At 41.6% G+C, this 15,968-nt stretch overlaps 1 protein-coding gene across 3 annotated transcripts in view; it reads left to right on the top strand.

The window, feature by feature from the left end:
• Positions 1-2,986: 2,986 nt before the first annotated feature.
• The window catches only part of mark4b (MAP/microtubule affinity-regulating kinase 4b), a 105,212-nt gene continuing 92,230 nt past the window's right edge, over positions 2,987-15,968 (top strand). For all 3 annotated transcript variants that reach the window (XM_041810592.1, XM_041810601.1, XM_041810621.1), the window contains exon 1: positions 2,987-3,840. In XM_041810592.1, the coding sequence (XP_041666526.1) occupies positions 3,793-3,840 (48 nt within the window). In that variant the 5' untranslated portion in view covers positions 2,987-3,792. The remainder of the gene's footprint in view (positions 3,841-15,968) is intronic.

Below are 15,968 nucleotides of genomic sequence, written 5' to 3'. Positions count from 1 at the left end.
TGGTCTGTTTTTTTTCACCCTCTTTCTCTGTATTTATGACATTAGATCATGTGAAAGGAGGGTTCCAGTATAAGCTTTCTGAGTCTTTCTGATGCTTTCTTATTATTATGAAACTATAGTGGGTGAAGAGGTTTTAATGAATCAGGTCGGGGTCCATTGAGCCTCTAAAGCTCGGAAAGTAAAATATTGTCTACGCACAATGAAACTATCTTGAATGATAACTTATGTGCAACAAATCCTCTTGTGTTCACAAAATAACAGCATTTGCATTTTACATATTTAGTTTGGCCTTAAAGGGCTTAAGTTCACGAATATCATCTTTAAAACTATCCTGATAGTTCTCTTAGGTCTTCATTAACTCTAAATTCAAGGATGTATATTGTCCTACTACTAGGTACTTCACTGCCATGCCTGTATTTGTCTAGAAAACAAAATCATATCCAACCCTAAGGGAGAAAAAACACTAAAGTCTTGTCCTGTTTATATCATGGGATAGTGGTGCTCTTACCCACTAAAGCTCTTTTATAGTCAGACTTTCCTTTCCCCACTGTTTCGAAGTCATAAAAAAAAAACATTTGAGAAATGGTTTTGAATAAAATGCATCACATGGTTTTTATTTGACATGGTACAATTATACTCTTACAATAAAAGTCATCGTGCAATTCAAAGCCACACTGACAGGAAAATTGTTCTTGAAACTACAGGTGGATCAATGTGATGCTACAGCGCACATGTTTTGCTGGTTTAAAAGCTGTGTTATATAAGCAGATAGGAGAGGACGGTTTCGTTCTGGATTGATTGAACTTGTGGATATTTGGAGCCATGCCCTTTATATTCCAGCCTGGGGATAGTTTCAGTAACTGCTTCGTCATCCTGCATCCAGGGTTGCTGTTTAAAAGGTTCTGTAGGGGAAATGAGGACACAGCTCTGTTTTTAGTTTTCATGTGTGATATGAAAGCAACTTTAAATGATATGGAGCTACAACAGGGAGTAATACTGATTCATACTGAATGTGTGATCATAGATAAGTTGATTATTCTTCAATTTGCTTAATCTTGAGACCAAACACTATTACCATTAGTGCTAAAATTAATACAACTCTCCCTACTACTACTGCGTAGAACAATAATACCACTTCTATGACTAATAATAATAATAATTACAGTAATTATGTCAGATCAGGTATGGGAGCATGTGCCGGTTTGGCACTTCGCTGTGTCAACCTTTGGCCCTGTACTGCTCTGTCCCCCTGACAGCCATCCGCCAGGCCCATGCCCCAACTCTACCCTCTATGACACACAAGGTGGCTACCAGCATCTGTACCAGCCCACAGGGTCCTGGGCACCCAGTATGCAGTCAGCTGGATGAGGCAGCTGACCCTTTTCATCCCTGTTCTCCTGCGCACGTCTGCATCAGACACACAGTCTTGATACCCAAAGATGGTCTGGAGAGAAGTCACAAAGGAATCTAGCCGGCATCTTTGGCCACCAATCAGCGTCCAGGCCTCACAAGAGTATAGTAAGACCAGAGGTACCACTGAAAGACTCTGACTTTTGCTGCATGCTCAGATACCAGGAACGCCACACTGTCTTTCTCAGTGAACCCATTGCCCAGTATGCAAGTCAAAGTCTGCGGTTGATCTCAGCCTTGCAGTCATTGGATCGATGGATTAAGCTGCCATGGTAGGTGAACTGCTCTACAACTTCCATCAACATCCCCAAATGACTGGATCTTTGTTTCGGTCTGGGAGACACGCATTCCCAATGTTTCAGCCTCCTCACTCAGCAAGTTAAGAGCACCCACAAGGATGTCTCCACAAGGATCACAGCACCATGAGCGAAGTCTAGATCAGTGATCTGGACATTGCCAAATGACACTCCACAGTTCCCTGTCCTCATTACCTGCTTAACCCCTGCCTCACTCCAGAATCAACTGGAAATAAGTCAGAGATGGAGCCACAGCACTCACTGTACCAGAATATAGGGCAGACATCAACTGGATAAGTGAACGTGGATTTCGCGGAGCTCCAGAATTCTCCAGAGGGCATTTAATAACTGAGTCAAACACCTCCAGAAGTCAGCATAGACTGCAAGCAACCCTCTATTGAATTCCCAAAAGAGCTCAATGAGGACCTGAAGTGCCAGGTGTCGATCTACCATAGACCTCTTAGGTGTAAAGCCCGACTGTTCAGGCCGCTTGTGTTCAAGCAGCAGATCACAGATCCTGTTCAGCAGTATCAGTACAAGGGCCTTGCTTTGCACTGAGAGAAGTGTAGTACCCCTGTAGTTGTTATGCTCTTGCACATCGCCCTTTCCCTTCCAGATCAGAACAACAGAGCCCCTCTTTCAGTTAGGAGAGATGATGCCTGTTATCCATAAGGAGCAGATGAGAGCATGTAACCACAGGAGGGAGGTTTCACCAGTACTAATGATAACAATGGTAAAGTGATGATAATTTTATTTTTATCTTACAGGGACAATGCACATCAATCAACATTTCTGTAAATATCTCACAGTTAGTCAAGTTTCCATCAGCAGTCCCTGGTCAGATGTTAGAATAGGCTTTCGATAAAAAAGAAAAAAAAACAAAACAAGAATAACAATAATAATGTCATTGACATTTTACATGTCTTTTAACATGAACAAATTCAAACCACCAGAGGGCGAAATTGATATGGTAGAATCGAGTAAGACAGTATCAAGATTCCCAGGTGGTTCAATTAAAGATACTTCATCATGGAAAAAAAACAGATCTGTTTATTTGAGTTGATTTTAATGGAAAACTGTAAAAGACAATCAAAAAGCTTGCGGTAGTTCCAACTTAAATTCACACTTCGCCTAACCACTTCCGCATCACAAAAGACGGATTTTATGTGGAGTCCACGAAGGCAGCTTTACAGCACGGAGAGAACAGCGCGTGCTTGAGCGCATGCGCGGCCAGAGACACAGCAGCCCTGCCTGTTGTGATCGCTGACGTCCCTCTCCCTCCCTCTTTCCCTTGTCACTGTGTGTTTCAGGAGGTGGAGGGGGGATCCCGTTTTTCTTTCATCTTTTTCTCACCGATAATAAATGGTATGTTTGGGAAACACAGGACGGACTTTCACGTTTTTGACGCTTCTCTTACAACGCTGGAGACTTTGAACTCACCACCAAAGCCCTGGCAACAAAACCGAAGAAGAGGAGCTAAGGGCGGATTGGACTGAGAGGAACGGGAGACTGACTGGGAGGTTGAACATCCGCCGCTTTCTTCGAGAAAACCGCTTTTATTCATCGATTTAAAACCCAAGACTCCATATTACTCCCACTGGCTCTTTCCCCCAGCTTTTAACCTCTTCTTTTGCCTCAATGGTCGGGTTTTCGTCTGTTTCTTGCCATGAGACGATGCAGCTGGAAGTAAAGCCACCAGGATTGTTTCATTTATGATCCAGTCCTTGCCCACCAACATGGTACGATAACATCGGGGAAAGTAAGCAGATCCGTGGGGGGTTGTTTTCCCTTCCTTCAGATGAGGCTGGGTTGGTACCATCACCAGCTAACAGACATGAGGTTGATGTAGCTTACCACTTTGTTTTTGAACGCATCAGTTTAAGCTGGATCACTGTGTTGGTGATCTGTGCTGCCTTCAAGTACTGTGACAATGATGATTGTATGAGAAGTGAAGCTGTTTTTTTTCCTGATACAGAGCCTGGTGTGACTAGGCTAACCAGGGGTGGTATTTTTTGTTAACCCCCTGTGAATAAAAACCCATCTTTTTCTTTTATCGTTGGACGACAAGGCGAACTCAGGGACAAAAATGTCTTTACGCACGGCACTGCCTGGGAACGAGCGGAACCCAGACCATGTAAGTATTACATGAAAACACAGGGCGTCTGTTTGTCACCTTCAGCAGCAGGGATAGGTCAGGGCTGGGCGATACGAACCAAAATGATACCTCGATATTTCTTAGCTGAATCGCAATACACTATATAAATCTCAACATTTTATTTATAAAGGAAAAACAAATGCTTATCAGAATCCTAGAATTACGAACTTTGATATGTCTGTAGCAAAGATCAAACAATATTAAAACCTGTCCGTTACCACAGCAAGAAAAATAGAAGTCACAGACTCACAACATTTGGCGTTTTTCATTTTGATAATCAAAAATTGCTACAAACTCCTACACTCTGTACAAATTGTGCAAAGCTGTTGCCAACATGAATTTACTCTGAAATAACGTGTGTCACATGAGCCAGCATTTGAATAATTTATGGTATCAAAATATATATATGTAGGGAGTCAAATCTGTAACCATAAGAGAAAGAGCACAGACTTAATTGCATAAATATGTTGGCCACATTTGGACATGGCAAGTTTCCTTGCCAATGTAACATAACCAAGGATTTTTGTGCAGTGTGCAGGAGTTTGGCTGCAATTCCTGATCATTACAACACAGTGATGCAAAAAAAAAAAATCTTTATTTTTATCAACAATATTGCCTACCCTGCATCTGATTTAAAAAACAATACATAAATCCATCTTAAAAAGTCATGTATTTCCCAGCCCTAACCTTGCATCAGCTGTCACTTTCTGCAGCAGGAATAGACCACAATAATGTTTCATTACACCATAAAATACAAACATAACAGCTCCATGAACCCTCAGGCCATGAGATTAGTCTGCCATGTGCAAAGAGCAGCTGCAATCAAGCTAACCGACACAGACGTGCTAATCTCCCCTAGCTCATTTAGGACGGGTAGCAATTGGACACACAGGCTGGACTGGATAGAGATGTAGATGTGCAGAGAGAAGAATGGGTGCAGAGTTGTGTGTAAAACATTGATTTTAATCATTAAAATTTACTGATGTAATCAATCAGTGCCTAAGACATCTTTGGAGACTTTCACCTCCACCTCCTTCACCCACCGGTGTTTTTACTGCGCATGTTTGCCTGACTTCTCCAGCTGATCAATAATAAATGCATCTGATGCAAGGCCACCCAGCCCTCTCCACACCCAGCCTGCCCTGCACCCAGCCCTCCTTTTCCTGTGCACCTTTATGATTCTGCTCACTTCTCTTTCACCTTCTATGCCCCTTCCACCCCATCTGGTTCAGTTCCCCCTTCAATGAAACTGTGAAAGGCGGCTTAGTGGGCAGCATTATGCTGCAAAATCTGCTGTGTCAGGCTAGCCTGGTTTAGTGTTCCTCTGTCTCTGACAGTATCTGGGTTTAGGGGGGACTGGACTCTAAGGACAATGTTTTTTAAATCATGTTTTATTCACAGCTCTTGTAGAAAGCCTGTTAGCTGACCTCTACAATAGTTTTACCATATTTTTACATCAGTTGTCTGGAGGATCCCCCCCTTTATTTCAAGGGCACCTAGCGTACAACAATCCAGCTGCCTGAAATGGTCACTCCTTTTGATTTGACCTGTCACAATGAGAGACTTCCTTTAGCAGCAGCTGACAAAATACAGACCAGTTTCCTCCTATTTTTAAGGATATGCTGCAAGAACCACAATCCCAGACATGTTGAATGTTTAGATGCTGTTCCTCTTTGTCTCCGTACTGTCTTTGAAGGCTTTTGCATTGACCTTTAATAGCAGTGACAGGGTTCATTCAACACAATCTTTTGGGTGACAAAAATCATTAAATATTCAGTATACTTAAAGGCACAGTGAGGTCGAGCTATGGTTATAAATCGATTAGGATCTAGTTAGGAACTGGATCACTGTCTTTATCTCAAAAGCTCTGGCAGAGATTTGGTTTATTGACAGAAGTATATCTGACTCTGCTACCCTAGGTGAACCTTTTGAGCTAGCAACTACTGGACTACTTGAAGTTAGCAAGTTGGGAATAAGTTGTGCGTCAGCTAGCTCATGGTGATATTCCAAGGCTGATGAGACTTAAGTAATTCTTAGCATTTATACTTTTTAACTTCGGGGTTTAAGCCCAGAGCGTGCCCAGAAAGTGTCCAGTTTGGAAGAGTAAATCGATCTCCAGCTGCATTATCTATGTATGTTAGCCCAACTTTGAGAAATGCAGAATTCAATAATTCAAGTCTTCCTAATTGCATGTGAAAGTGCTTTCGGGCACAGCAGAGTCGTGACGTAAGCAAGCAGCGACAAGAGGCGGTACAATTATGGTGGAAGAGATTAGCGTGGATGCTGCCAAAGCACCAGTTTTATCAGAACTTTACGACATTTCTTCGTTCAGAGAAGAACAAAGAACAGCAGTGAATTATTTTCTTTTCAAAAACGAGAAAAGTCGTGTCCTGAGATGTCTACAGTCGCCATGGTTTGTGTTACACAGCTGGTATGGTAGCGGCTACGTCATGTGTTTTGTTGCTCTGATTGGCCCGTAAAGTTGTGACTGACATAAAATTCATCCAATCACCCTTCGAGTTTTTTTCAAAGGCACTGCCCTTTCCCAAATGCCATCTATGGAAGATTTTCCAGATGGATATGTTTCACACATCCATCTGGGGTGCCAGGTTAAAAGTATCGATTATTACCAGTTATACTCTCAGGCTGTTGGTGAGTTTTAAGTGACAACACGTAAATATGTTGGAAAAACATGCAAGGCTTTTGTGCTCAGGGCCATTTGCTGTGCACATGTTGAGCTCTGGCTGTACATGTGGAAAAGATGCCACCACCTTGCCTCTAACCTGCCGTGTGACTTTGACCGTGCGCCTGACTCACTGCAGATTCTTGCAGCAAGGTGTTTATTGTCTCCAGTTCTCGCCAGGCCTCAGCCACACTTCGAGAGGTGGCAGACACTGTGGGATGAATTGATCTTGATGTCATGTGGATGGTTTAGAGTGTTTGTGTCAGACCACACCCAAATGTAGGACTTCAGAAAGTGTTGCTACATGAAAATAAAGCCCTTCATATTTCAATTGAATTAGCATGGCACAATAAAACAAAACTCCCCTTCAAATTACTGAGAAATTTTACAGTATTTACGTATTTTAAGTGTAGGCTGTTTCTAGTTACACAACCTTAAACTTGTTGGCATGAGTAGTAGTTTTGAAGTCCATCTAAATGGACATTAATTTCAACAGGGATATTTGAATAGTATTAACCCCTTTTAACCCCAGTTCTCTTGTCAGAAAGGCTGTACGGCACCAGTTTGAACACCAGCTTCCAGTTAAAAAGAGGCCAGCAAACCTATCTTGGAACTCTTGGAAAGGGATGCACAATATTGGATTTTTGCTGATATGCCAGAATCTAAACATTTTAAGTTGTACCCAATATTAAACTACCTCAACTTGAAATAAACCTCTCCAAAGTAGCAATTTAGTCACAGCCTATAGACATCATGGTAATAGTTCCAGTCATCCATCTATCCGTCCTTCCACTTATCTGGGGCCGGGTCACTGGGGCAGCAAGCTGATCAATGGGGCTATTCCACAACTTTTGGCCACACTTATCCAAACCAAGCTGTACTGATTTACTTTTTCATAACCAGTTTGGCCGTTTCTGGTTTTTGACATCCGTGCCCAGAATGTCCTGCTTTGGAGCTCGGCTCAAGCGCCCTGTCCCACCTTCAAGTGCTGGGGTGACGTCACAGAGCTTCGTCATCATTTTGGGACGCCTCCCTGATGTGTTTAGGTAGCTACTGCTGCACCCAACTTTGAAATACCTGCTAGTTTACCAAAAGAAGGAGAAGAAACTTTGAAGTAGAGACAATGGGTGTTTCTCCGTCTTCTTGGGGGACAAAACAATGCTTACTGGAGCGCAGTTATTTAATGTCATCAACTCTAAATGCTCCCCTTCTGGGGGATTCCAAGGTGTTCCTTGGATATATAGTCTCCCTAGCAAATTCTGGGTCCTCCCTGAGGTCTTCTCCTTGCTGGATGTGCCAGGAAGACCTTTCAAAGGAGGTTCCCAGGAGGCGTTCTGATTAGATTCCAGAACCACTTCATTTGGCTCCTTTCGATAGAAGAGCAGCGGCTCTACTCCTAGTCCCCCCCTCAGATGTGTGAATTCCTCACCCTAAGGCTGAGCCCAGCCACCCTCCAGTGAAAACTCATTTTGGCTGCTTGTATCCACGATCTTATTCTTTTGGTCATTACCCAGAGTTCAGGACCATAGGTGGGGGTTAGGAGGTAGTTCATTGGGTAAAATGAAAGCCTCTGTAATTAGTTTTTAATAAAGGTTGGGTCTACTCTGGATGCAGTTTAATTTTTGGCTCAGAAGTTTTCATGTGGCAGAATGCTGGAAGAATCCATGAAGGAGTTATCAGGATGATTTTATGGTCATTTTATTTAGCAGTCATGTAAATACTTGTGGGAATTAACAGTAGAAAGCTAACTTCTCTGACATCAGCAGTTTTTTCTCGCACGATAAAAATAAGAATATTAAGGTACAGAAGGAGCATTTTTCCAATACTGTATTGTGAAAAACTGCTAGTGAAGGAATGTTTTCTGGAAGCAGTAGAGGATGAACGGTGAGGCTGTTGGCTGGACAGCAGAGTGATTGCTGTGCATGCTCCGTCACAAGCCACTCGTGTTAGCAACCTCACCATGGCAACCGGGGGGGTCTTTTATACCCACAATAACCTCTTCCCCCCACCCTCTTCAACTGCCCCTCAACATCTTATCAACACACAAGCTTTTGAGTTGCTCAGGAGCTGTGGAGGTTTGAAGACAGATGAAAGTAATGAATCGAAGTGGCAGCATTTTCACGAGTGTTTTAGCATGTGGAAAAAAACAGGAAGTGTTTTAAACCTCCCGCGAAGCCTGAAACCATCAGAGACACTGTTACACAACTTAAGTGATGTATTCATTGTCCAGTAGTTTCGTCATTTTCTGACATCCTTTTAAATGATCATTTATTTCATCACACATGAAATGACAGCCAGAGATTTCACAACAAGATCCACAATTCACATTCTCTCACCTGTTTTTCTTCTGTTAAGTGTTTCCCTCTCACTGTTCTTTATCTCTTTACCTTCCTTTTTTCTGACCTGTCCAAGGTTTCTGGATCATGCGTCCTTAGGGCCATGCCCTCCATTCCTCTCCATATTCTAGTTGCTGATCTCTAAATACATTTTTCATGTAAGAAAAATGATGTTGTAGTTTATGTAGTTTCCTGTTTGTCTTGAAAAGACAAGGTTTCTTCTTGTGAGTTAAGAAATTAAGTATAAAACACACTAAAACACGGTGGCAATGTTTTCTAACCTTAAATGACTGGATCACATGCTGCTCTGTCGATTGTGAAAGCTTTTATATCCTCTTTGTTTAGGAAACTGTTGCAAACTCCTTTAGATTAACTGAAAACCCCTTGTTTCCCCACTATAAAAAGGCTGTTAGTGAGCTTTTCTACTTTCCACCTCACAAAAAGCAAGCACTTTTGTTTATTTATACTGAAGATTTTCAATATTGCAATACTTTTTTGATAACACGTTTTAAAGATAGAAAGTATGAAAAAATACAAGCAAAAAAAGATGTATGTGGTGCTTTGTTGATCCTCCTGTTCTCCACCAAACACAACACCAGCAAAAGGGTAAAATATGTGATTATTTGTTGGTATGTGTGGGGTCTCTCACATTAAAAGTAAATGGGATAAAGATTTTTAAAACCATTGACTGTGTGGCAGGCTTTAGTCATACTCATGCTGAAGCAGGTTTGGAGAACAGGAAAAATATATTTTCCACCAAGGAAAGCCTTTAGTGTGGTTCTTTCCTCTTCTTTGAATATTGTCTGGTTCTGGTCAAACTGCTGCTGCATCAGTGCTAATGTTGTCAATGATTATGGCAAATGGGCTGCATGTGTAAAGGTGTATTATTGATTAGGTAGCATATTGCTGCCATTATCTTTGAAAGCAGAAGTACATGATATCGGCAACACGAGACCTTAATCAATGCATTTAATAGAGAGATTAACAAATAGATGTCTCTGTGATGATAACTGTATACAAATTAAAAAGTAAAAATGGTCAGCAAATATACTCGGGCGGCTTTATTAAACTTAAGTGGCTTACCCAAGTATCATCAATTAGGGATGTTCCAATACCATTATTTCCTTCCCGATATAATTCCGATACCAAGGTGTTGGGTATCAGCCGATACTGAGTACTGATCTGATACCAGTCTGGACTTTCTGGACTGGCATCACTCACTCTCTCTCTCCCTTATGCTCTATTCAGGCAGTGTGGCAACAGCCTGCAACCGGCTGACAGACCCAAACAAATATGATGGTTAGCATTTGAGTTAGCATTCAGGCTAGCGGCAATAAATTATCCTGATTCGATTTAAGTGGATTAAAAGATGTTCAGTATCACATTTACTGGTGTGGATTTAATCATTAAAGTCCCCAAAAGTCACACGAGCTCCAAATGCTGCCACAAGAATTAATTTTGGCAGGTATTTTTAATTTTAGTCTTAGTTTTAGTCTTTAAATGAAATGCATTGTAGTTTTAGCCACATTTTTGTCATTTCTGTCCTTTTTAGTTTTAGTCTAGTTTTAGTCAATGAGAACTCGAACGTTTTAGTCTAATTTTAGTCCATAAAAAGTCCTTACATTTTAGTCTTTCCTTTTAAGCATTTATTTTCTTGCCTAAATCTGGTACCAAGTCATGCTAGTGTGTTCTCTGCACTCTGCCAAACCTGGGATCCCTGCTTTCTACAGCTGAGAGGAAGAATGGATACAGCTGCAGTGAAGAAATATGGATTTTGAATGTCTGACAAAAACTACATAACATTTTAGTCTAGTTTTAGTCATCTTGACGGAAACTAAACTTAGTTTTTTGTCAGTTTTAGTCATCAGAGATCTATTTTTGTTAGTCTTAGTCCAGTTTTTGTCATGGAAATAAAGGCTTTTTCGTCATAGTTTTAGTTGACGAAATTAACACTGCCACAAGGGATTCAAAGGCATCAAAAGTGTCAATGGGACGACACAACGGCTAGCTTCAAGAGGAAAAACAAGTAAGAGGCAACAATTTATGGTTCAAAAGTTCTTTAACTTTTCATAAACTGTGTCACTTTTTGTTGTGTGTGACAGCGCTGGTCTGGAAGGCATTTTAACAATCCCATTCAGAAAAAATTGTCACGCAGCCACCATTCTTTGCTGCTGCAGTGGGTCCTTTGGTTCTTCTTCACTGCTCTAAAAACGGTAGCCTGTGCATGGAGTGTTTCTGGCAGTGAAGAAGAATTGATTTCCGGTTTATAGCGCGAACAGTTAGCATGGCTAAACGAAGCAAAATATAAAGCTAAACCAAACGGTATCGAATCAGTGCATAAACTCGTGTACTAGCCGATGCCAGTACCTGCATTTTAATCAGTATCGAACGTATATCTGATACTGTTATCGGAACAACCCTATCATCAATGTGTGGGATACTATGGATCGCCTTTACTTCAAGGGTTAACATGTTTCAATCTTGCTTTCTCTTAAACTAACTATAAATAACTTAATTTTCAGCCAAAGTAGGATCTTATTTTCTCACTTTAAATGACGCTTTGATGCAGTAATATTTCTATCACTCAATTAAAATTACACCAGTTCATCCTGTCTTTGTTTATGTTCTCTGTTGTCATAAATCACTATCAGATTTGTTTCCTTGTTTCCACACAGACACCTTTACCTAACCTGCTAAACCTGCAGTATTTATTTTCTTACAAGTTTTTGCATTGAAACTTTTGTTCTTGTGTCCCTTTCTTTTTTTAATGGCTAAAGAGCCTGAAATACTTGTGTCTCCTTGTGTTTCTGTTGCTTTTGTTTTTCTATTCTTAAAGGATCTATGTTTGTCAAGGTTACAAGAATGAGGAAAGTGAAGTGATGACATTTTGTCACTTTGGCCGTCAGCTGTAACGCGCTTTGTGCTTGTGTTTAGGATTATAATAGTAGACTCCAGTTAAGGTAAGGGTTAACCATGGGGGAGTAAAGCTTTAAGTACAGAGCTGTAATGGTTAATAAAGGTCCTTTAATGTATAATAAGCAGCTCTGCATGAACTGTAGGCCTGTGCTTTTTTCCTGTACTTAAGGATGGACAAACTGTTTTGCCTAGGGCTAGTCATGAGGTTTCATCCTTGTGTGAGAAAGAAAAAGAAGTTATAGCTTAATACTTGTGTGCACATGTACAAAAAGCTTGCATGTCTCTCTGTTTGCCACCGCAGGGCAGAGCCAGGCTTTATGTTCCCTGGACAAGAGAAAGATTCACGAGCACGCTGTCCTGACTTGTTACCCAAAAGCTGGCATCCGGCTCTGATTCCCCAGCCCGTTGGCATTCGTTTTACCTAGAAACACATCAGATACAGTCATAAACAGCTCCAGGGTTTTAATCATCTGGTCCACTGAGGCCAACTGAACCATGCATGACTGGTATAAAATTAGGCAGGTTGATATTAGATGACCTATATTGGCTACAATGCCTTGCTGACGTGTGCTGTTTTGTAAATCTGCCAGCTTAAACCAACTGAGATCTGTTTGGTGCAACAGCAGCCCAAATATCAGAGAGGTGGGCAAGCTACATGGGAACGTTTGGCTTAAATCCCTGGAGAGGTGACTGAGTTACCAGCTGTTTAGTGTTTTCATTCACTAAGATACTCATGAGAAAGACAACGTTTTTAGGACGGTCCAGTGAAACCTGCCAGTGGTAGACATTGGCTAACTGTTGTAGCATTGAGCAGACTCAGCTGCAGTTAAGTCTGAATGTGCATCAGGCCAGTCCTGGGAAAAGAGCTTAAGAGATTTGGCAGACCTTCCTGTAAATGGCTTGCTCAAGAGCACAGCAGTGGGTGGTTTTGGAGAAATTAAGTATTTACTTTCCCTGCTCGGTTTAGTGTGACTAACACAAGTACTGCTTTACTTTCTTGGGTTTTGTTGAGGTTTTTGCATCACAGTTTTAACATAACTTTTCCATCTCTTGTTATGCCATTTGAAACCTGTGTTTATTTTGATTGTTAATAGATATGGTTTTAGTTCAATATATCTTTTGATTTATTCAGATATTTAATATACGTTTGTAAAGGTATTACAGCAACAAATTTTCATTAAAATTTAAGTTGTTTATTGTCACCAGAGACATTTAATACTTTTTACCATTTGACTCCATTTAAAAAAGGTAAGATACATCGTCATTAGTCGGAAAAGGGTGGAATACCCTCTCCAGGTTGGAAATGAGATCCCAACCCCAAGTGGAGGAGTTCAGGTGTCTCGGGGTCTTGTTCACAAGTGAGGGAAGAATGGAGTGGGAGATCGATGGGTGGATCGGTGCGGCTTCTGCAGTGATGCGGTCTCTGCATTGGTCATTTGCAAAGCTCTCAATTAACCATGGTCCAGTAGATCTTTGTCCCAGCTCTCACCTAGGGTTATGAACTTTGGGTAATAATTGAAAGAATGAGATCTCAGGTTCAAGCGCTCAAAGTGAGATTCCTTAAGGGGACAGTTGGGCTCAGCCTTAAAGATAGGATGAGGAGTTCAGACATCTACAGGAAACTGAAGTCGAGCTGCTACAGCCCATGGAGGTGGTTCAGGCATCTGATCAGGATGCTTCCTGGTTGCCTCCCTGTGGGGGTCTTCCGGGTGTGTCCACCTGAAGGTATTGAATATTTCATCTGACCTAGGAATGCATTGGAATCCCCCAGGAAGGACTGGAAAATGTTGCTGGGGAGAGGGATGTCTTGACTGACCTGCTTAGCCTGTTGCCACTAAGACCTGGCTCTGGTTAAACGGAAGAGCATAGATGGATGGATAGACACTGAATGTAGATAAATAATGGGATGAAGGTTAAGGGTCAGCACCTCAAGTCTGGGGCTATGGTTCTCTGCCGAAAAATGGTGGATTACTCCCTCCAGGTTGGTGGGGTGTCTTTGTCCCAAATAAAGGATTTCAAATATCACGGGGTCTTGTTCATGACTAAGGGTAGAATGGACCGTGGGAAAAACAGGTGGATTGGTGCAGCATTGACACTACTGTAGATGTTGTAATGGACGGTGGTGAAGAGGAAGCTGAGCAGGAAGGGAAAGCTCTGAATTTACCACGGTCTGGTAGATCTTTGTTCCAACCCTTACCTAGGGTCGTGAACTTTGGGTAATAATTGAATTAATTCGTAGTCTGTTGTGCCATTTCACAATTGAACACAGTGCATGGAGGAGAAATTCATCATATCCCTTGGTTTCAAGTGTGGTTCTGAAAAATCTTCATCTCAAGGGCTATGTAGCCCTTGGCCCTTAGCCCTACCCCGTGATTCAAAAGATAATTTGGACACCACTTCACCTGACGTGAACTCAACTCAACTCAACTCAACTCAAACTTTATTTATAAAGCACGTTTAAAACAACCGGGGTTGACCAAAGTGCTGTACAGATCAAAGCAGTGCAGATACACTACCAAGATACATAAACACAGTTTAAATATATATATATTAAAAGTGAACACGCAAAACCAAGGGGGAGGGCTAAGACAAGGGCTAAGGGGTAGAAATGGGATTCACCCTAAGATGTAGCCCTGAATAAGCGAAAGAAAATAGGTGGATGGATACGTAAAGAAGTAAGCAATTATAAAAGACAAGCAAAAAACCCAAACCTTAAACAAGACATTTTTCAGGTCACTTTGGTAGCCAAACTTAAGGTAGCTCAGACCTGAAGAATTCCCATCCGTTCATCATCTACACCACCTGTCCCGTTCAGGGTAGCAGAGAGCTGGTTGGAGTCGTCCCAGTCTGAGAAATGAATACAACCTTGCCAGTCAGTCATATGGCTGAAATATCTAGACCTCAACATTCATGCTCACACTCAGCTTTATCACTAACCACTTGCAGTATTAAATACGACTTGAAGGTATTCAATAAAACCATAAACTTATGAGGAAGATGTTTACTAAGGGGAAATGTTTTCTGTTCCTGGCCCTGCCAATTAAAAACTTTAGAAACAAAGCAGCTTTAAGCCACTTTTGCGTTGGCTTTGTTTTAGAACTAAGGTCCACTTCTTAATTATTTCAAAATTAAATGAGCCAAGTAGCAAATGCAGCAGTTTTTAGTCAAATACCTGTACCTTCCTGGGCAAAGGGGGAATAAGTATAAACTGGTTCATCTTTCAGCTTCAACCTGCTCAGTCAACACCCTCACCTCCTCCAACAGTGGCTCATCAGATTCATCTCAGTCTGTAGTTTTGTTTTGAGGGTTTTTGCTCTTTTGACAATCAGAACACACTTGACAATATTTATGAGCAGTAAGTCAAAAACACTCATATTATATTGCCTGTGTTTTGACATGTTCTGCTGTCACATCAGGTGATCTGTCTGTGTGGAGGCTGGTTGACTATGACATATTAGCATGTGCATCATAAACTATGAGTGAAGGAAGATAAGTTATTACAACAAAGGCATAAGAAGCTTCAGTGTTATTATGAGACATTGCACCTTAATTGGTGATTTTGTTTGAGGGGCGTACCAGCAGTCTTCTCCCTCTTTCTCCCTTTCTCTCTCAAGTGCGCTACAAAGAGTGATCATATCATCACATAAAAGTTTGGCAGTGAAACGTACACAGCCGTTAAAGTATCGTCATTGCCACAGCTTTTGTCGGCACCCATTATTTTCCTGACAGGAGTCCTGCAGTTCTTGTGAAGAGGTTAGTCAGTGACCGGCGCTCAACAGGTGGGGAGTCGAGAGATTAGGCTACGATGTGAAGAACGGCGCTGTTCACAGGGCCCCCCCACACACACTCACACACAGACCCCTGCAGACAAACATATCATGCACACAATCAGAAAAACGAATGGGCAGACAAGAAGAAAGGTCTCACAGTGGGAGCACACAGTCGCTCTGTTGTGTTTGTCGAGTAGTGGGGCTCTTCGGCTGTTGGCTCTCAGGTGTCAGCTTACCGCGCGCCTTCTCAGGCCTGAGCTGCTGCAGTTAAAGACATTCAGATACACCATCTGCACTTCCTTTTCTCTTTTGTCTGTTTTCAACTGTATTATTCTCTCAGTTTCTCATTAGAACTTTTCTCCACATATGGATGTGAAGTCATAGTCTGGAAAAGACTTAAGA

Source organism: Cheilinus undulatus, linkage group 2, assembly GCF_018320785.1.
Source record: "Cheilinus undulatus linkage group 2, ASM1832078v1, whole genome shotgun sequence".
Taxonomy (NCBI): domain Eukaryota; kingdom Metazoa; phylum Chordata; class Actinopteri; order Labriformes; family Labridae; genus Cheilinus; species Cheilinus undulatus.
This window is presented reverse-complemented; position numbering and strand designations above follow the sequence as displayed.